This window comes from Lepisosteus platostomus, chromosome 7 (assembly GCF_059453375.1).
Source record: "Lepisosteus platostomus isolate fLepPlt1 chromosome 7, fLepPlt1.hap1, whole genome shotgun sequence".
Lineage (NCBI taxonomy): Eukaryota > Metazoa > Chordata > Actinopteri > Semionotiformes > Lepisosteidae > Lepisosteus > Lepisosteus platostomus.
In genome coordinates, this window is record NC_142617.1 from 47,893,219 (window position 1) to 47,915,383 (window position 22,165).

General features: G+C 39.8%; 1 protein-coding gene across 2 annotated transcripts; it reads left to right on the forward strand.

Moving 5' to 3' along the window:
- Window positions 1-1,937: 1,937 nt before the first annotated feature.
- mapk6 (mitogen-activated protein kinase 6) lies at window positions 1,938-21,941 on the forward strand. Of its 2 annotated transcripts, none has more exons than XM_088640892.1 (6): window positions 1,938-2,148; window positions 10,126-11,348; window positions 18,029-18,173; window positions 18,635-18,799; window positions 19,069-19,270; window positions 19,450-21,941. In XM_088640892.1, exons 2-6 carry the CDS (start codon window positions 10,794-10,796, stop codon window positions 20,552-20,554), a joined length of 2,172 nt encoding a protein of 723 aa, XP_088497018.1. In that variant the 5' UTR covers window positions 1,938-2,148; window positions 10,126-10,793; the 3' UTR covers window positions 20,555-21,941. The 2 variants fall into 2 exon arrangements, with proteins under 2 accessions (XP_088497018.1, XP_088497017.1); XM_088640891.1 differs by lacking the exon at window positions 1,938-2,148 and adding an exon at window positions 6,938-7,087.
- Window positions 21,942-22,165: the final 224 nt, after the last annotated feature.

Below are 22,165 nucleotides of genomic sequence, written 5' to 3' on the forward strand. Positions count from 1 at the left end.
ACATATTTAGGAGAATTGTTTTGTGTTTTTGTGCTGTTTTACTGTTATTTGCTTGATCTTTTGTTTTGGTCTCATTTTTGAAAGGGTAGAACCATTTGACCTTTCCTTTTGAAAATACAACTAAACCTTACTGCCTGACAGGGAAGATCAGGAAAGACTGAAAGAGCCTGAATTTACAGCATTACAAGTATGACCTGAAGAAAATGCATTATGATCATACTGTAGGTAATAAATGGACAAAGATAGATTTTCCTGTAAGTTCTTCAGTTAACTGTTTAATGTTCGTTTTGTTTAAAGTACTGTAATATTCTGCAGAAACCCAAAGAACAAAATAGCATTTTGATGCACCTGCAGGAGACAAAGAAAGAGGGAACGTAATAACAACAACAACAATAATAATAATAATAATAATAATAATAATAATAATAATAATAATAATAATAGCCTCCCATCAGTAATTGAAATTAAATTATTATAATAGCAGTGAGTTAAAGTGGGCATTGCAGAAGGGTAAGGGAAAGCTAAATTTATATCTGAAGGGTCTGTATCCTCTTCAGACCCACGTGAAGTGTTTGTCTAATGGTTCTTACTAAGGCAGTTGATTACAGCATTATTTTAAAAGAAAAGAAGGAAAGAAGCAATGATGATCAGAAGCCAACAACAGAGCTAGAAAGGAACATGACCTATTCAACTACTTTAAGAAGATTATAAACAGTTCTGTAAAAAAATCTTACATTCAGGCTCAAGGATTGGCAGTAATGACTGTTTTAAGAATACAATCCCACAGATTTAAAGGAACAGAAATGTATTTTCTTTAATGAGTGCAGCGGAGTGAGTCATCTTGAGTCCCATGCTTTTCCTCCTGTGTTTTGTAATTGACTGCATATACAGTATATGTGCTAACAGAGTACTGAACAAAATTAATGAGCAGTTTATTTGTTTTTTATCACTCTCTCATTATATAGAAATAGCTGTCTTTACTGTATATCTACAGCACTTTATATATAGCTTTCTCTATTTTTACTGAAACATTCAAATTCAGGGGAGGACAGTAATGCTCTACTCTGGCAGGCTGGATCTTTATGGTCTTAGATGGAAAAGACTACAAAGGGACCTGATTCAAGTAATCAAAATCCTCTAAGGTTTCAACAAGCTCAGCCTCATGGATCTGGCAGAATCAGCAAAGAGTCAGAAATCGAAAGACACAACGTGAACTACTGTTCGCGGAAGTGCATTTAAAACTGAGAACAGGGGTCACTTTATGCAAAGGGTAGTGCCTTCTTTTAAGATGTGGGTGGGTGAGATCTTTGCATCAATTTAGCTGCTAAAGAGCAAATGAGCTAGATGGGCTGAATGCTCGTTTGTGAACTTTCTAGTGTTCTGGATAAAAGTTACAATGGAGATGGCCCAGCTTCAGCCTATGAAATACATTGCAAACAGGAGGTAGCCATGAAATGGTTACTATATGCAGTCTACCAGAACCAATTGCAAACCCCATTGTCTTACCCAGCCAATTGAAGAAGGTTTAAATACAACATTAAGGACCAGGTGAAAACCTGTCTATACAGTTAATCTTGAGATCCCGGTAGCTGGGGCAGAAGGGTTGGAACAGGAACCCCTCTATCGGCCCGCAGCCCCCACTGACGTTTGTTCTCTGAGACGCAGGGTTCCAGAAGTGACAGCAGGGCTTTCTTCCAGCTCCCTGTTCCCACAGCACCCATTTGTCTGCAAGCCCCTGATTTGCAGCTGAAGGAGATCAGCTCATGAGCTCAACGTTCACAATTGCAGAGGCGCAGCAAAAGAGAGGCAGAGCAAAAAGAGGAGAGAGGGAGGGAGGAAGGCTGTGAGAGGTGTTGACACTCCTCTGCAATGGGGCTGGAGCTGGAGCTTGCAAGCCAAACCATACACAGAGCAGTCTCCTCCCCTTCTCCCATTCTATATTAATTCCCTGTGGAACTACTACAGGAACAGCTGTACATGATACTCAGAGCACAACATCACAAACTCCAGATATCCCTGGCTCAGTCTCTGCTGCATCGTACCTTTTCTGCAGTGGACTATCATTCTGGAATACTTATTCTTCTTCAGCACAAAGGGATTATTAAGATGCAAACATGATTCAGAAGCTATCTGAGAATTTTCATGATGGTAAGTGCCAGAAGATTTTAATCTGTCCTGCTGAAGTACAGGTCTGTAGTTGCTGAAATGACTTTTAATGCAGTGATTTCTCTCTTTTCTCTTCCTCTGTTAACATCAAATCTAGATATATTTAAAATGTGCTGAGAGATGGCAATTATTCTTTGATTGTCAAGTAAGCTATGAAAATATTTTCATCTTAAAAATTAACAGACCTATTTATATTTCTTATTTACTGGGGTTTAAATTGTAACACAACAATTTCCTCATATATATTTAAATATTCAAACATTTCCTTTGAAATTTGCTCTTCATAAAAGTATGGTAAAAGTTTTGATTTTGATATAGGGTTTAAAAATGTTTAAAATGTTTATCAGATTAAAGTTTTTTTTTTTTCGTTGCAGATACATTGTTTTAATTTATTGTAGTAGGTTTTCATTTCATGTATTGTATTTCCCAAACCCAGATTGCATGTTTAATAAAGGGAATAACAGGGAATTCATAAAGCATTAGCACACTGCTCTGAAAGGCAGTGGGCTCAGTATAACAACTCATATGCAAAGCATTAACCTCCAGGGTTTTTTTTAATGAAACATAGCCTTTTCATAGAAACCTCTACATGCAGCTAAAGAAAACTTCAGCTTGCACAGCTATGGACTAAACATAAGCTTCATGTGATGAAATGTATTTAAAATCTACATAAATTTAAAGTTGTGCATAATTTTTCTTTAAATAAACATTTGCTGTTAATTTGTGACATATTTAGAAAACAGGAAATCTTTTTTTTCACCATGTTCTCACTTTATGGAGCTCTCTCACCACTGTAGTATGTGGGACATTCCAATAGGGTTTAATGTTTTGGTTACTTAGTCTTTGCAGGGTTCACATGAGTCCACTGAGATTAAATAGCCTGGCAGGTATAATTCTGGACTCCTTAAAAAAGGCTGTGTAAGCAATCAGGATAGATCTGCCTTTTGTTTTGCTTAAGAAACTGGAATTTATGTAGCAGCTTTCATCCCAAGGAAGCACTTTCTAGTGCAAAATTATATATCTGAAAAAGGAATATAAATTAATAAAACAAGCTAAGGTTTTAGAAGAATGTTTCTATTTGAGATCTCTATCACTCTGTTTTGCAAAAGAGCAAAGGAGTGAGCATTCCAGTTTATTGGTGAAAATGTTAACGCCTTAACATTTTCTCTTCTAAAACTGATGTGATCTGCACTTTGGAATATCCTGTACAGTAGACTTCAAATAACCTAGCCCATTAAGTTTTCACTGTATCACTTGTTCACTGGTTTGAATGGACAGTGGCTGTTTTTAGAAGGCATTCGCACCATTATAGAACACTGATGGGAAACAAAATCACAAATGTGATAATGGTGAAACATTAAATAAACAAGGTGCATTGCTTGACTAAAAAGTCTTGAAGGGTCATTTTCATCTTTTAATTGAGGACAAAGGGGGAATTCTCCTGTCCAACCTTCTGTGCACAAGTGAAAGAATGTACTGTGTACTGATGGAACACATTGGTGCTAAAGGCTAAAGGTTTTTTTTTTATGATGAGGGGAGGAGAGTATTTTAATTATTTTACCTGTTGTGAATAATGAACTTGATTCAGATAGGGAAACATTATGCAAGGTTTTATAGATAAAAACAATCTCACAGCTGTTAATGATCAGCATGTAGCCTATACGAATACTTGTTGTGCTACTTGTTGTGCTAGTAAATTCTATTTTATGAGAAAAAAACAATGTTTAATATTTTAGAATAGGAATATATGCAAGATAAACTTCTAATATAATTTGAAGTCTATTGTACATTCTAGGTGGTATTGACAGCCAAGAAGAAAAAGTAAAAAATCATAGCAACAGGGTGATTAAAATGCAATATAATAACCTTGTCTGATCCCACACAAACTCCAGGTGACCTATTTAGAAAATATCACTGTAGAGTTATACAAACTATGGTGTTTAAGGAACAGCTCTGCCAGGAAACTAATACACAGAACACTTTCAAGGCAAAATAATAATCAACTAAAAAATCCCACATATTCCACATGCAATCAGATCTAACATTCTGGACTTAATTCACCTTTTCTCTGCATTATTTAAACAAAGTATTGGACCCTGCAGTTGCCAATGTGTAATTAAATCCTGAAAGAGAATCGAGGATTGTTTCACTGGTCCTGCTGTCATGCTCTTCTCAGACAATGTTTGTTTCAGCCAGCTCTTATGCAATTATCTTGATGCCCCTAAATTGTGTTAACAGTGGACAATTCAGAGGTATACTGTATATGATAATTACGTTTTGAATTCACTGTGAGATAAAAACATGGATTAGAATTTCATGAATTAACCATGTATAATGGTTTTTTTAAGAAAGTAACATATAATGGTAATTAAAATGTATCATTTTGCACAATCGTTAAAGGTCTTCATATTACATTTGTCCAATACGTGGCTGATTATATTGAGGAAAGTAAACGTCCAATTATAAACCTGGAGCACCTGGACCACTTAGCTCATTACACGTGCAGGCCAGGGGTTTTACCGAAATACTCACACTCACTAAAGATATAATATTTGTTATGTCCTGCACGAGAGACCGAAGCACCACATTTTCTGTCATTTCCTTGGGTAAACTTTTGAATAGTTCAAATGTGCTTTAAAGCGCAGCTGGCAGCTTTCTGCCAACCCAGACATCTGATATGAACAAAGCATTGAGAAGGCCTAAAATGTTAATGAGCTTTGCAGGACACACTATCTACTTCGCGAAGTCAACGTCTTATTAGATACAATGAACTGCTTATGGACAGCCGGTTCATTAACTTCAGCAGCAGCAGTACTGCGTTCAAATGATAAATTGGGTAAGGTGTTCAAGAAAATAGAGAAATGTATTTTGTATTTTGAAATAGTATTTCAAGTTTAGCAGTGACAACCCCTAAAAAGGAGACAGAAAACGATATGTACAGAGTGACAGAATCACAGCAGCCCACTTTCCGAACTATCCAGACAAAAGAGGCTAGAAAACGCGGCGAACTTCTCGGCGTCAGTAGGGAGGGTCATACCGCTCAGTGGTAACGTAATGCTTTCGGGTGACCTCAAGTTCCTTCAAGTCAAGTTCATTTTTAAAGACATCGTACAAAGCTTGGAGTCTGATTTTATTTTAATTAATTTAAGCAACTGCGTACTTACGGACAACGTGTCCCGCTGAATGTTTTATAGTTCCGTTATGCCGGCAAGAGTGAGCTGATACTAAAAAAAGCTAAATTCAGCAGGGCACTTAAATTCAAGCCTCAGGTCACATGTTAATAAACATGTCGGGTAAATTTAGTCAATAGTCTGCGCAGTAACCGTTCTGGATATGTCTAGGGGCATATTTCCCACTTATTCATAAAGACGATTTACAGTTCGATACGGTTGCCACTGTGTAGAAAAAAAAGCAAACGCACTTAAAACGTTGTTTTTGGTATAAATATTCTTATGGTAAAGAACCAGCGATAAAAAAACCATTCGAATACAATTTATGCAAGGTATTTGCATCCTCTGTGATGTTAAACGGTGAACAGAAGGATTTTTGACCATTAAAACTCCCTATAGCTGGACCACCTCTACAGCAGAAAACCTTATTCTCCTCTTGTCGCATAAACCTCCACCACACCTCCTCCACGGGTATGGCCACAGCTCTGTGCCGCATTCTCCAGCACATGGTTTCTCACATGGCCCGGACCGTGCTGATGCACTGCGAAGCTACAGCTCACACATTCATGCAAAGCATGAAAGCATGAGTCCCTGCTGCTCATTCATCAACTGGGAGATGAGCTCTGAATTCAGATGCTTTCTCGCTCCTGGAGTTACATCATCATTTCCTTTCGGATTCAACAAGTTTGTTCTGGCTGCTAAACGTATCATTCAAAAATAGCTGTAGTGCTAAAAGGTTTTTTAGACTGAAAGGAATATAAAACGAATCTGTGATTTTACATCTGCCGCTGCACAGATGGGCGTTATTGTGAAACTGACACAAACATTGGCAATAAATACAGCATATCTACATGACAAATTAATTGAGAAGTATCTTCCAATGCGATACTATTCTGAAATGCTAATCTGAACGAATTACTTTGTCCTCTAACTGTATATATACTCATTGCTGCAAAAACCTAATCCCGTAGGATTTAAGAATGAAGGAGCTGTTCACATCAAAACCATATCAAGGACATCTGGGGTGGTTCGCTGTGACAAGCATTAAAACTACGCACCAGAAATAAACAGTGAACCTGTATGTTTTTTTTATTTCTTTAACAGAACCGAAGTACACACCACATTAAAACATCCTTTTTTAACTATGTGTATTTCAGGGGCTCTTTCAGCACCGCACTTCTCTGTCTGTAAAAAAACAAGGTAGCCGCTATTCTGTTTAAATGGGAATGCAGAGGATTACAGTTCGAAAGGCTGGCCGAATCACGTATATCTAGTAGTTGGTTTCTTGTATTCAATTACTGCTACTTTAAGTAGGTGACTGGGTTTTCCGAGAAATTGGAAAAAGGGATTTGACGAAACGCTACCATTCTCCTTCAATATTTACATTCAATTATTACTCGTCAGACATTGATTGTAACACTGCGAGGTGTCCGTGAAACGACGTCAGCTTGTGAAGGGCTTCGAAATAAAAAATGATTTATGTAAAGACAGGAGTACCGATTGTTAGTAGATATATGAATGCTTTCTGAAATGAAAACATGGATGAATAAAAACTGCGGCAGCCTTAGATCTCTTTTTTTAAATTTTGCCGCCACCTTCATCGCCCCCCTTCGGTGAGCCTCGCTGACGCAGCTTCTCCTCTTACATTAGCCTGAATGGCGATTGCAGCAGACTCGAAGGGTCGAGGGAGCGCAGTGCATATCCAGCTAATTACTACCAAGAAAAACTTGTAAATGAGGCGGATACGAACAGTAAGTGAAATACTGTGATTCTTTATATCATCCCGACAGCACTGTCTTTTGTGTGTTCTGTCCGGCGACCTTAAAAGCCGCGTTATTTTCGGCTGTTGTACGCGACTGCAATGCCGGTCGGCTCTCCCCGGCTGCTGCCTTTCTTTGTGCTGTCACGACTCGTCGTGAGAGGCTTCGTGTCGTGCTCGCAACCGGCCCCTTTTGTTGCCATTTCTCGTCCGATTTCTGAATAAGTAAGTGCGGGAAGGAAGCTGCCTGCACGAAGCTGAAGTGCTAAGGTCGATAATGTAACAGCGCAGATCTCTCCCAGCTGTGTTGAGCTTTTTGTGCGTTAATGTGTCCGTCTGCCCTCGGCGATCGCCGGGCGGTTCGGCTGCCGCCGCCTCGGCTTCCTCCTCAGCTCCCGGCGTCGAGCTGCTTTTGTGAGGACACGGTCGGCTTCGTCCGCTCTACAACGGCGCCTTTCCCTTCCTCTTTCCAAAGAAGAGGGTGAAATGATTGATTGTTTATTGAGATCTTTTTGGTGTGGTTGTTCTGAATTAAATCCATGTATTTTGAAACCCAACTCATTATAGAGGCATTGTGCACTCGAGGCTGTTACGTGGACGAGCATGTTTTCTCCCCGCTAAGTGTTGTAAAATGCTCTTGCTTGTTTTTTTTTTTAAAGTGTTATTTTTATGTTGAGTTTTAAAATATGGTACATATTTTTAAAATGTGGTAGTTAAGGTACTGTTGAGATTGACGGCAGTTTAGAATGGCATTCTCTGTAGGCTGGCCTATTTTTACATAACACTGTTATCAACAGCAATATTGGGTGAAGTAAAAACGTGAGCTGTAAACTTTATGTACTGAATACCTGTAATTACACGTAACTCCTTAATTGTTTTATTGTTGTGGAAAAATATGGTATTTCATCAACTAGTACAGTAGTTTTGTTTAATAAAATGTGGTGTTACTATTAATAAGCAATCAACTAGCCCACTTTCGTTTTACTAGTTTGATAAAAGTAAATTAAGGCAGTTAAGTGTAGGGTTATTAAACTAAATTCGAATTAAACGTGTCATTTTCAAGTGAATCCCTACAAGTAAGGGCTCTAGTTTTCATGAAATGGCTTAACTTCCCACCCCTCAAAAAAACTGCAACGTGGCCGCGGCGTCAAGGACCGAAACGGAGATAATTCAAATCCGTGATCGAAGGGAAAAGACGAAAAGTAAATAAAAAGAAAAGTATTTGTTTTTCCCCTCTGTAGAACTCGAATTTCTGATCACGAAAGTCTTCCCAGCGAGTGTATTTTCGAGGTTTCCACAGCCTATTGTGCTGTGCGGCGTGGAGGGGGGTTTCGTGTTCCGTGACGTCATACAGCTCGAGTGGTTTCCACGGCGCTGGTGAAATCGCACTTCCTGGAACAGTGACTCAAGACCTGTGTTGTCACAGTTACACATTTAAAGGCAGACTTCCTTCTCTGTGTGTTGCTACATCACGGGTGAATCCACCCGTGCGTTTTCCTGGTTTGCAAACGTCGGATATTTGCGTCTCCGAGAATCCTCAAGAATGTGTGCACACCTCTACCTTTTCTTTAGAACCCTTTGAGAGATTGGCGTGTTTGGGCTTCCTGATATACCTGTAATGTAGCTAATGTTGTTTTGTTCAGTTTTTTTTTCCCAGAGCCTTGTGAACACATTGTACTTACCCACTTTAAAAATTCAATGGAGTTCTCGTTATACTCGTTTCGTTTCCAGTTTAAAGCTGGAATTAAGTGCCCTTTATATTACATATAGCAAAGTAGAAACGGCTGTAAATAACTCAATTTTTTTGGAATGAAAAATGTCCTGATACAATAATTGTACAACTATATTTGACAATTATTCTAGATGTAACCATCTTTTTAGCTATGATGTTTCAGACTTTAAAAAGCTGCAGTTTACCATAATAAATTGACATCCGAACCACATGGCATGGTACTGTATTTGATCAGTTTAGCTAAGTGCACAGCATGGTGGCCCTGGGGTGTTATCTGCTGTGTGAGTGTGTGTGCATGTGTGCCTTGTGATGGACTGGTGTCCCATCCAGAGTGTATCCAAACTTGCGCCCGTTCCTTGCTGGAATAGGCTTTGGCTCCCCGTGACACTGTATTGGTTAGAGCAGTCAGAAAATGGCTAAATGAATTTAGCTAAGCAAAAGAGTGCACTGCTCCTTTAAAGCACTGTTGCGTGCCAGTTGGCAGGACAGCCTTCGTTTTCTCTGTAGTATTCTCATTCATCCTCCCTCAGTCCCCACTGCAGCATGTTTTGGATGCTGCTGTGAGCAGCTAACTGGGGAGAAATTAATCGAGAGGACTTGGAAGAAAAGTGGTAACCGAACCACATCACACTGCGCAGCCAAAAGATTGAAAGAGCTTAGGTATAGACCCATATTTGTGAAATTATAGCTCTTAGTATATCTCCCTGGTCATGGAGGCACCCCCTCCTCAAGGCCTGAGTGTTTGGATTTCCCAAGCTCCCATGAGATGCTAGGCGGTCAATAGTTTTAAGGCTGAAATTGTGCTATAGTGTCCTAAATATGTGAGACTGATTAGTGGGGATCTGTTAATTTCCCTGATTGTTGTTCAGGCTATTACAATAAAACCACACAGTAAAGTGTGCACCAGGGGCACCTACCCTTGAAAAGTGTTCTACTTAGTGAAGAATAGTTTGACCATCCCTGTCCTTGTATGTACACAAGGCTTGCATGCAACTGTTAAATTGTTTCTTTATTAGTAATGTCCTTTAAAGTCTTTTCAGGTGTGCTGTGTGCTACAAGAAAAAGCATGATCATCTGGTTTATCAGTGAGGGATGAGCCTATAGTGACAGACTGGGAAGCTTACCGTCTTACATTGAGTCGTCTGAAGACCTTATTGAAAGATGATGGTTTTATCATAGCTTTACCGAGAAAGTCTGCATTTCCTTGTATAACTATATTGCTGCCACTTAAAGATGCTGTATCAGTGGTAGGAAAATCAATCCTTATGTTTTGTTCTCTATTGTCTTTTTTTTTTCAGGTTACCCCAATGTAAAATGGAGGATAGCTTTGATTGCGACTGTGGTGAGCTGGAGCCACCCGATCATTAACGACTGGATCCTTGCTTAATAAAAAGCTACTGGACTCTAGTTGTTTGATCAAACGATCAAAATACTTAAAATAACAAACGCAAAATTAAAAAAAAAAATCCTAGTGCTCATAGGCACAGTAGAATGACGCTGCTCAGGACCAGTCAAACACTGAATGTATCTGCACTGTGAGGATGTTGTTGTTAGATGCTTTTATATTTATTCACTTTTATTTTCAATGTTAGCATTTTATTCTGGCCTCAAGATTCATTCCATTGTAGTCTTTCTAACACTAGTGTAAATTAGACGGAAGGAAACCTCTTTTGCAAAACATGCTGGTAAAATACATCACATGTCTACCAAACGTCAGCCTTTTCAGTTTTTCTCTTGGAAAGCTGTGAATGACCGACTGGGGGGGGAAACTGCTGGCCTAGTTGTTGACTTGTTTGGTAAATCCTAAGAAGAATCACGGTTTGAATGCAGAGTCTTTTGCACATGTTCAGGTTTTTCAGATTTTGTTCGAATCAATCTCAAGTGTCAGCTGAGCATTGGTATTTCAAAAATTAAAGTGAAAACCCTGGTACAACAACAATAATAAAAATAAAAAGTCTGCTAAAAAATGGCAGAGAAGTTTGAAAGCCTGATGAACATTCATGGCTTCGATCTGGGCTCCCGCTACATGGACTTGAAGCCGCTGGGCTATGGTGGCAATGGTCTTGTGTTCTCCGCCGTGGACAATGACTGTGACAAAAGGGTGGCAGTAAAAAAAATAGTCCTCACTGACCCCCAGAGTGTGAAACATGCCTTACGGGAAATCAAAATCATCAGACGCCTCGACCACGACAACATCGTCAAGGTGTTCGAGATCCTAGGACCCAATGGAACACAGATGACGGAGGACGTGGGCTCTCTGACGGAGCTGAACTCCGTCTACATCGTCCAGGAGTACATGGAGACGGACCTGTGCAAGCTCCTGGAGCAAGGCCTGCTGTCCGAAGGGCACGCCAGGCTGTTCATGTATCAGCTGCTACGGGGTCTCAAGTACATCCATTCGGCCAATGTCCTGCACAGGGACCTCAAACCTGCCAACTTGTTCATCAACACTGAGGACCTGGTGCTGAAGATAGGAGATTTTGGTTTGGCAAGAATCATGGATCCCCATTATTCACATAAGGTAAGCTGTGCATTTGCTTTTTATGAAATGTGGCAGTTCTGGTGGGAATGAGGTTTATTGCTATTGCCTTCCTTTGTTTTAGTTCAGAACATATTATTGTAGTGCTGTGTTCGTTGGGTGTGCTAGAAATGCAAACCTCAGTACAATGAGATCAAGCTATCATGCCTTCATTGGAAGGGAGTCCATATAAGCCTAGTTGAAAATAGGAACGATAAAAATATTTCCTGAAACCAAAAAAAATTGACGCCTTTGCTTCCTATCCCAAAGGATGTGGTTCCTGCAAGCAGCTATAAAGGATATCTCCAAATTTCCTTTTAACAAATGGCAGCATCCTGCTGCTTAACTGTTAATTTAGTTGTGACCAGGCATTAACTTTGTACAAAATGTAACTGGGCAGTCTAGAGGAGTATATTTATTTTGCTCATTTTTTATAAATTATAATGGACTTACTCTCTTGAATCTCCCTCTTGCTATCATTAGAGAAATCTCAACTAGCTAAGCCACTGGTTTTTAGTTCTTGTCCTTTCATGTACAAGTTCTTAATGGTAAAAGAGCAATTACTGTCAATGTTTGAATCTTCCAGTTATGGTGTTTCTTGGTACAGTTACCATTCAGCAAACAGACCCGTGTGCAGTATATCACAGGTCTTAATTTTTTTAATCGTTCAGTCTGCCATCTGCATGGAGGAACTGTCTGCTTTGTGAGATTGCCAAGGCAGCTGTACATTTTAAAGCTCCTGACCGTGTACTCTTGCAGTTGGGTAATTTTCGGTGGTCAGGTCATCTTGCTGTTTATGTCCAGACATTTCTGTGTGAGTAGAAGCATGTTTGCAGCTAAGCCTAAAATAATCTTGCACATCTTGTCAGTTGACAGTGAAATATTTGATTGCAACTTAATTTGGAGAGTATGCAGTAACTCGGGTGTGCATGTGATTATGTGGGTGAGGTGGCAAAAGTACAGGTCGTGGGATGGCTAACTTATATATTCAGGAAGCAAAGATGCTTGCTTATTTAAAATCTTGTCAGCCTAAAAGAGTATCTAAAGAAGTGTGCATTCTTCAGAGAAAGTCTTGTCTTGAAACTCGCTGATGGACACTAGAGCAACATGCAGCGGAAATGAATGATGTCTAGCCTTTTTGAAAGTGCTGGCTCTAAACTCTGGGATTGCAAAATCATTTCCAAATCTGCAGTGCTATTTCTGCCCTTTGTTCTGCTCTGTCCTTGTAGCTGGAAGAACGCGACCAGTCTTAAACATGTTTGGAAACCTAGTCATGTTTCGCAAAGCAGATGCGGCCAATTGTTCGTCCTTTTTTTTCGACTCTGCTTTCTTAATCTCAAATCTTGTTAGAAGCTGTTTGATTGACCTTATCTTTTTAGTTACTACTTTGTACAAGTTGTGAGTGAAAACAATTCAGAAACATTTTGGGTGGTGGAGAGTGGTATGTTTCCAACTCAAAGAATTCTTCAGATGGATACGTTTACAGTTGCTTTTTATTTCACTTGTCAGGTGTACAGATGGGCTCTCCTGGTGTGGCACACCTTGAAGCTGAGTCATTAAGATTCAATGAACTTATCTCTTTGCTCTTTTGATATGCACAAAACTATATCTGAACTGTTCCAATTTGCATTTGTACTTTAAAGCTGATGTGTGCACAGCAGGCCACATGTCTGCTTCAATAGACAAGCTGCCTTTATAAGCAGCTGTGAGGGTGCTGTGGTCAGCAGTTACACATGATGCTGTGCCTGCAGACAGTAGTCTGGTGACTGTCGGTGACTGTTCAAGCGGCACAGGGAGTCTGGTGAGGTCCTCTGTGTGTGCTAACCATTATTTGCAATTGAAACGGATCCTCCAAATGTCCAAGAGTAGGCATCTCTCTTGAACACTGGTTTCTAGTTCTGCGGATCTTGAAGGATTGAGTGGTATTTGCAATTGGAATCAACCTTGTACCAGTTCCTGAATTTCAGAACTGTTCCCATTCGCACCTCTGCAGAAGGAAAAAACGTTTTTCAAGGGCTTGTTCGTCACATGATCGAGTAAATGTGAACTTGTCTGTTATAAAGAGCTCTTCAGTCTGCAGTAAAGGTGAGCACACTGAGGAGAGTCTGCTTAAAGTCCTGTAAGCTAAAGATGTTAAAAAAGGTACTTTTGAAGTAGGATTTTTTTTTTTCACCCTGGACTGAGTGCAGATCAATTAACATCATAATTTGGACAAAGCTTGAGCTCAGCAGACACAGAGGTCTCCCAGGATCAGGATAGAAAACCTTTGCTCTAAAGCAATGGCTCCTCATCCTCATTCTGGGGAATCATTATCTCAATGGGTTTTTGCACAAGCAGAGTTATTAGTTTCAGATTAATCGATTCCAGTTGTCTGTTTTGGGGTATTTCAAATCTTTCAGTTCTTTAAATGTTAAATAGAATTTGTAACTGGTCATCTCTGCCAGTTTGAGTTTTAGGTTTTCCTCTGTAAATAAAAAAAATGGTTGTGGGAGTGTTTGATACTGTACCATTCCCACGTCTGTTAATCATAAATTAATCACCAATCAATATCTGTTTAGTTTTGAAGCAAAGGCTAAGTAAAAGGAGGAGAGACATCTCGACATTTTTTGTAGGCTGAAGTGTCCTTGAAGTAGTAGGTAGTTTTGAAACTGAACTAAGTGCAGAAATTTAAATGTTACATTTAAATGCTAAAACAAGCATATCAATTAAAGGCCTCAATTCAATTAGAATTTGCATTTTAGAGCTCAACTGGATCAAAACTCAGCAGACAGTGGACCTCTAGGACCCCCTGGCCTAGATAATGTAGTGACACTGCAGTAGCCGTGATGATGATGGTGCACTTTCAAAATGTCTTTTCAGGTCAAATTCCAAAGCTCTCTGCTGCAGTTATCATGGTTAGGAATGTGGTTTTGTCAGGGGACTGTCTGGCTACAGTCCTCAGCGTGAAGCTGGCTTTCTACTGCCAAGCACCTTAAGGCCAGTTAGGGTATTGCTTTCACAATTTGCAGAAAGGTTATGTTGAGTTTCAGTGGTAGCTCTGGCTGCCAAACATGCTCTTTGGGTAGGTTAGGATTCTAAAATAAGATCAGTCTGTTCACTCGCTTTCTAAAGTCTGTGACTTCTGGCCTATGTACAGACAAATGTAAGTATGCTCTGTACCTTCTTTTCTTTCAATGCACATATCTGCAGTTGGTTTCAAGTGTGTGAGGCTGAGGTATGAACAGATTTAACCAGAGTTAACTGTTCAAAGTATTTAAATGTTGTGTGAAAAATAAACGATGAGCTGACATTTTGTAAAGGCGACTGGTAAGAAGGGTTTTCTAATTAAGGAAATGTCGTTGTCTCTCAGTGGAGACATTACTGTGGAAAAATGCATTACTGACTTTGTTTACTCTACAGGCATCTGTTTTGGAAACAAAGCATAATGTTAATCTTGGTATGAAGGCCTGAAATGTAATGGACAAAGGAAGAAAAAATAACTGTCTTATGAATGGAAGGTAACATATTCTTTGAGACCATTGAAGTCATTGCTTGAAGATATAGTTTTTGGAATAAAGATTTAGGGGTTTTGGAATAAAGTTCCAAATCCTGATGCTCACCTTTAAGGACATGAACAGTTTTTCTCCTAAGTCCACCAGTGAACTATCTCACCTTCAGCGCGCTCTTCAAAGCTGTCTTCTTTCATTTCCTAACACTGGGAAACCATGCTTTCTGTTTTGTTGCATCAAAGCAGTGAAAAGGTCTCCCAGCCCATATCGGACCCTGCTAGTCAGTCAGTACTTTCATATCCTGTTTTAAAACTCCCTTTTATACTCCTAAATGCCTCTATTTCTTGTACAAGCCTGATAGCAGAGGCCACATTTCAGACACCGAGGGCCAGTCTGCAACTCTTCACTGCCTGGAATTGTCACAAGGTTTAATTCAGAATATTTAACCCATTTCCAGTGTTTGGGCATCCTGACATCATAGGATAGGAGTGTTGTGTTTCATTTCTTTTGTGTCTTTGATTTTGGTCCTTCCCAAGGTTTTTATGCTACATAAGGGGCCTTTGTGGCCTTTTAAAATGCTTCATAGAGGTTTAACAAAACTTGTTCAGCTTTACTCTAGAATCTAAACATTTTTCCTTTTGACTATGGTGGTATTAACATCAAAAGGTTCCAACCAAAAATGACTAGCAGTTATGTTCAGGTCAGCTTTTGTAAATGTGTGATTTCTTTTTTCCTTCTAATGCTTTTGAAAGCTGAAACATCTGAGAGCTACAACTGCATTGATCTATGTGATCAGTTTAACTTAGTGATGGGTGTTTATGCCAGCCAGGTGCAATCTCTCAACAGGCGGTGTAGTTTTGTAAAGAAATGTGGCCAAGCATTCTGAATCCAGGAGCGTCCTGTTGAAGTCCTTTTATTTTGAAGATCAGTTATTTTTGTGGCCAACATATGGAACAAGTGTTTTCGAGAGGAGATCAAGCCCTCATCTTGCCCTTTCTCCTTTGCGTTTCAGGCGTTCCCTCTTAAGCATTTCATTATGTGTGATGCTGTTCGGCTCTGACAGGAGACGGGTCTTTTTTTGCAACACTCTGTGGTTCTCCTTGATTCCTTTCCACTCCCACTTTCTCAGCAAGCCTTTGAACTCCAGCCCATTTCGGAAGACCTATTTCTCGCTGAACGCAAATCCCAGTTCCCATGCGATGTTGCACATACCCAGCTTCACGGTCATCCTTTCTCCACCCCCAGAACCCGCATTGCATCCTTTGCTTCATCACACGTTCTTAAAGCCTAAGAGCTCTGCATTAGACTTATGGGGTCTCACTTGCCCATTTGGGGATTTCAGCAGTTTCACCCCCACGGGCAAGTTTCTGTTCTCTGTGCCAGTGAGATCAGACAGTATGGAAAACTATTTCAAACTGCACCTTTTATCCACCTTAATTACTGTTTGACTTCACTATGGACAGAGACTCCAGTCCTTGTGGTCTGGAATCCAGCAGGTTACTAAGCTTCTTTAAATCCTTAACAGACCATAGAAAAAAGATCTACTGGACCAGTTAAACTTTATTTGCATTCATTTCACCGTTCAACCAGGCGTATAGCCAGTTATGACCTAAAGAGCTAAAGAAAACGTCCTGGATTTAGGACCAAATTTGGGCAAATAAATGTTTATCACCTGATCTCTGTGCCCACCATCTGTATATTGTGTTGCATTGTCCTGACTTCAGTATTCATAGGATTAATTTGATCTTAAATCATGTTTGTCTCATACATGCATTAATAAAGAATTTTTATAAAGATATTAGAAGTTACTTTGGGAGCCCGATCTGCTGTGAGAGAGAAAAAAACGATAACGCACACAATTTAAAGCATGATAGTCAGATTGAGGTTTACTTTCACAGAAATAAGTAGGTCCCAGATCAAGAATGCTATAACATTATATTGATGGTTATCATTCTGATCCCAAATGTGGAAGTTTGAATTGGAAGCTGAGCATTGTCACAATCTGATTTAAGGCTTATTTAGTTTTGGCTCATTCAGTGCCTTATTGGGCAAATGTATTTACCATGTGATTAATAAACACATTCAGCTGTTTTGTGTTTATTTGGTCTTTATTTCTTGTTTGGTATACTAAAACAGATTAGCTCCATTTCTCCATGAAACAGGCTAAAGCTTTTACAATGGTCAAAATGTTTTAAAAAATCTCCAATTATGAACACTTACTTTACTGATTGCTGATACAAAATTCTCCCCACCCCTAACTTTGTAAAGAAATTCCTCCTGTCTCTTACATTAAAGTAAGATGTGGTAATCACCATGTTATAACACCAAGCATTCTGAAAACTGATTAAGAATTGAACAAACCATGGGGTCTTTGTTTTCTTGACTTGACGTCAAGAATAGACTAGACGTGTGTATTTGGAAATCGCAGTCACTCCGTGACCACTTCTTACTGTAGCATGCTTTATCTACTGCAGGAGGTGATGATGCTCTGATGTTCATTTTTACCCTTGCTCATATTATGTCTTTGGCATTTGCAATTAAAACAAAGCCTCTTTGCATGTTTTCTGTGAATCTCCTTTCTGTGTAATCTGCCTTGTGAATGCCAGGTCATTATATAATGGTCAAGTGTTCTAGTAAATTAATCCTGTTTTGGATTTAAAAAAGTGAAAGAAAGGTTTATCAACAATAGGCATCACCTGGTTTGTTCACATACTTTTGATCTTCTCTGACTGAGCTAAGGGATCTTTGTTCTGTTTTGGATTGAATTTTATATTGTAAATGTATTGTTAGTTTGTAAAGCACACACACTGAACCTCAGTAATACCAGTGGCATTGGCCTGGAGCTGCAGATAAAGGCCTCTCACTGGTCGGCCTAGTTGGCATTCCCCTTCAGCCACGAGAGAGAAAATGAGGGATAATCCTTGTCTCTGCTGATAATGGGCAATGCTGACACTGGGTGCACATTTCTCTTGTTTTCACTCTGCCCCCTCCCCCTCCCATGTTTAATTTTAGTGGGGTGAAAGTAACTGGGATGGAAATGGTCTGCTGGTTGTCAATGAGTTTACCCTTGTTTTCAGATTTATCCAAATGTTATTAGGCCTATGTTAGAGAGTGATATTAAAATAAACGACACACAGGTGAGGTACAGAGGAACCTTCTTAAGATGTGCTAATCATTGCATTTCTTTGTTTTCAGGGTCACCTTTCCGAGGGATTGGTCACAAAATGGTACAGGTCTCCCCGTCTTCTGCTGTCTCCCAATAACTACACCAAAGCCATTGACATGTGGGCTGCGGGCTGCATCTTCGCAGAAATGCTGACTGGAAAAACTCTCTTTGCAGGTCAGTGTAACGAAAACTGTTATCCTATGTTGTCGAACCATCTCTGTATTTTTATGGTTTAAAAGCTGAACACCTGGAATCGATTATTCCTTTCCACGGTATGCTGTGGAATGCAGTGATTTTGCCTGTAAGGGTCCATGTCTGTGCAGGTACAAAAAAAATCCTTGAATAGAAAGTACACTATTTTCTTTTTTTTTGTATTTAGGCTAGTGGCCAAGTTAAGCCTTGTGCGTATGATTATTATGCTAGTGAGTCTGTTAAGACTCTTTGGAGGCAGGAATTCTAGTGTTTAGACCAGAGTGGTTACACTGCAGTATCTCAGCTGTTAAGAGTGTGCTTTTGCTGTTTCTTCAAAACTTCAAAACAGGTTTCCCCTCTCAAATTAGTCCTACCCGGAGAACAGTGTTGATGGTCTGAGCTTGCCTGTTGTAATATTAGGCTCTCCTGATGTGAACACACAGGTGCTCACGAGCTGGAGCAGATGCAGCTGATACTGGAATCTATCCCCGTTATCCATGAGGAGGACCGTCAGGAGCTGCTGAGCGTCATCCCCGTTTTCATCAAGAACGATATGTCTGAGCCACAGACCCCGCTGGTGAAGCTGCTGCGAGGTGTCAGTGCTGAAGGTAACAGGAATTGAAAATCAGCCCAAGGTTGATCAAGTCCACAACAACTATTGTTGCAACACCTCAGCATGGTAATAATAGAAATTGCATGACAAAAGTGTGGTGTAAATATATACTATAGCTGTCACTTACAAATACAGCTGTATTTCACTCTCCATGCAGGTGATTTATGATTCATTGGTTTATTTAGAAAATCATTTAAATGATTATCATTTAAATGAAAGTCTTTCAGGTGCAGAGTGCTAATCTTAAACATTTCCTCTTGTTAGCATTGGACTTTCTGGAGCAGATCCTGACTTTCAACCCCATGGACCGTCTGACTGCAGAAGAAGCCTTAGCCCACCCCTACATGAGCATCTACTCCTTCCCATTGGATGAGCCGATCTCTAGCCACCCCTTTCACATTGAGGATGAGGTGGATGAGATCCTGTTGATGGATGAAAGTCATAGCCATGTGTACAACTGGGACAGGTAAATCTTGCAGCATTACGTGTTCAGTGTTGCATTGTGTTGTATGTTTCCACAAATGTTCAAACCCATATGACTCATAACATATTTGAATTCAAAGCACAAAGTTATTTTTCCTCTGCTTGTTTGGGATTGAACCTTGAAGTGACCATTCCCATGATTTCTGTCTGTTCGCATTGCAGGTATCATGACAGCCAGTTCTCAGACCAAGACTGGCACCTTCACAGTAACCATGAAGCTGATGAGGTCCAGCGTGATCCCAGAGCCATCTCGGATGTAACGGATGAGGAAGAAGTACAGGTTGACCCACGCAAGTACACAGATGGGGACCGTGAGAAGTTCCTGGATGACTCTACCTTTGACTCTCTCTTCCCAAATGAGCCTTCCTGGCAACATGAGGATCACCATGAAAACAAGTACTGTGACCTGGAGTGTAGCCACACTTGTAACTATAAAGCTGTGTCCCCTTCTTACCTGGATAACCTGGTGTGGCGCGACAGTGAAGTCAACCACTACTATGAGCCCAAGCTCATCATAGATCTGTCCAACTGGAAAGAGCAGAGCAGGGAGAAGGCAGATAAGAAAGGTAAATCTAAATGTGAAAAGAATGGCCTGGTAAAGGCTCAGATAGCACTCCAGGAAGTGTCCCAGCAACTGGCTGAGAAGGACAAAGAGAAGAACAAGGGCTTTGATTTCGATTCCTTTATAGCGAGCACCATCAAACTCAGTCTTCAGCCAGAGCCCTCCGAGGTGGGCCTCTTAAACGAACTGAACAGCTCTGTGTCCCTGATGGAATCCAAAAGCTCGTTGTCCAAGTCGGTCAGCCAGGAGAAAGAGGAGAAAGGGATAGTGAACCTGGCCCAGCTGGAGGGCTGGGTGCCCAACCCCTGGGAAAGCCAGTTTGACAACGTGGAGGTCGGGGAGGAGAGTTGCCTGATAGATGAGGTTTGCTGGGACGTGAGGAAAGACGAGCAGCTAGAGAAGGAAAATACCTACACCAGTTACTTGGACAGGCTTTTTAGTAAGAAAGAGGAGGCTGAGGTAGCAGAGCCAGAGCCTGCAGAAGACAAGGTAGCGGAGGAGAAAGAGGTAGAGGAGGGCTTTATTGGAAGAAATGGGGAGATTGTCTTCAATGTGCAGTTTGAGTCCTTGGCTCTGCCTGGGTTTGACAGTTCTTCAGATTCACCACTTAAGTCTATACAGGCCACTTTAACGCCTTCAGCAGTGATGTGCTCCCCCCAGATAGCTCATAAAACATATAGCAGCATTCTGAAACATTTAAATTAAACCACACCCCAAGACATTTTTTTAATAGTATGAACATTATTTTACTTGAATCATTTCATACATTTGTGTTGTGTACGGTAAATATTAAGGAATTTATTTTTTTCAAGGGTGCGTTCATAAGTTTGCAAAGAGTGTCAGACAGCACTTTGGACTTATTTCGGTGGTGCGGTGGGAAACAATCGATGATCACGCCCTGATTTAAAAACTGGCATGTCATTTGCACACAATGGACACCTAAAAAATAAGGAGAGAAGGAAGAAAAACCATAAACGAAAACAATGCAGTGCTGGCAACGTGAAATAATGAGGAAAATGCACTAATGATGATAAACTGGGAAGACCTGTCAGTAATGCAGTTAGGCCAAGTCTAGAAGAACTTGTTTTTCATGGAGTGGATCTCATATTGGCATATATAAATACACAGTGGGGGGAAATATATATAGGCATGTTTATTTTATTTTTTTAAGTAATGTGCAAAGGTCTAACTTATTAAAGTATTTTCCCATAAAGGTATCCTGAAACTTTTTCATACTGTAACATTTCTTAAGACACATGATGCCAGCATCATCCATTAAATGTAGACATTGGTACACATGTGTTATCTACCTCAAGGTAACAGCAGTGAGTGGGAAGCTAGGAGCCACACTAGTGCTTTAAGGCATGTTCTTGTATGTTCGCTTTGCCAGCAACCTAATACCATTCAGTGCGCATTGACTGTTTTTTAATACACATTTGCCATAGTGAAGTGTTAATATGCATCATTATTTATTTTAGCAAATGTGAGGTATTTATTTTAATTTTGTAGGTTCAATGTGACTGTTCACAATCGGAGGCATTTTATTTCAGTGCATTCTTTTGTCCAGCATTATGGCAAGATCGTTTTGTAACGGCAGAATACAAATTCATCCGCTCGAGTTCATGCTTTCTGTTTCCCATTGTTTGTTTCCTTTAGGAAAGCCCTCACTGTGTAAAGCTTTGGTTTTGTTTTTTTATTTATAGGTGCTTGATATTTCTTTAAGGAAAAAAAAACAACAGCTTTATGAATCTGAAAATGCGCCTAGAAGTCTTAAAGTCTTTTTTTAAAAATATATATAAAATAAACCTGTAATGTTAGAATTGTGTGCATGGAAGTAAAAATGGAAGGTACAATAAAACTAGAAGTTAAAGGTGAAGTATATCGTAAGTCATTAAGTTCATTTTAATGTATGTTTTTATTACAATTTATATATACTTTTTTTTCAAAAAGCATGATTAAATTAGGTTAATGTCTAGCATGTAGAACTTCTGGAAATTTATTTTGCCTTTTGAAATACTGGTACTTATTTTCTTGATCATTGGTTCCCCTGTTTAAAAAAAATAAAATAAAAATGGCCAGCAAATATACACAATTTTGTGTGGTTCCACTTTTTAATGATCTAATGTTTCAGTATTTGGTTATATTCCTTGCAAGTATGTGGCCTTGTCCTGCAAGGAAAGTTAAGTGGTTTAATGTTGTTGCTCCTCTGATACATACAAAGTTGTTCTTCACTAGGAAAGTTAGGGGCAAAAGCAAGCGTACATTAAAGCATCTTCAGGGTAGCTCTCGAGGAAAGGAATTTCTAAAACTTAAAGC

What these genes read in the sequence shown, in the direction of transcription:
- mapk6 (XM_088640892.1), top strand. Translation starts at nt 10,794, where the DNA reads ATGGCAGAGAAGTTTGAAAGCCTGATGAACATTCATGGCTTCGATCTG. An exon ending in TGGAAAAACTCTCTTTGCAG is followed by an intron (nt 18,174 to 18,634) that starts GTCAGTGTAACG and finishes GTGAACACACAG; the next exon opens with GTGCTCACGAGCTGGAGCAG. An exon ending in GCGAGGTGTCAGTGCTGAAG is followed by an intron (nt 18,800 to 19,068) that starts GTAACAGGAATT and finishes TCCTCTTGTTAG; the next exon opens with CATTGGACTTTCTGGAGCAG.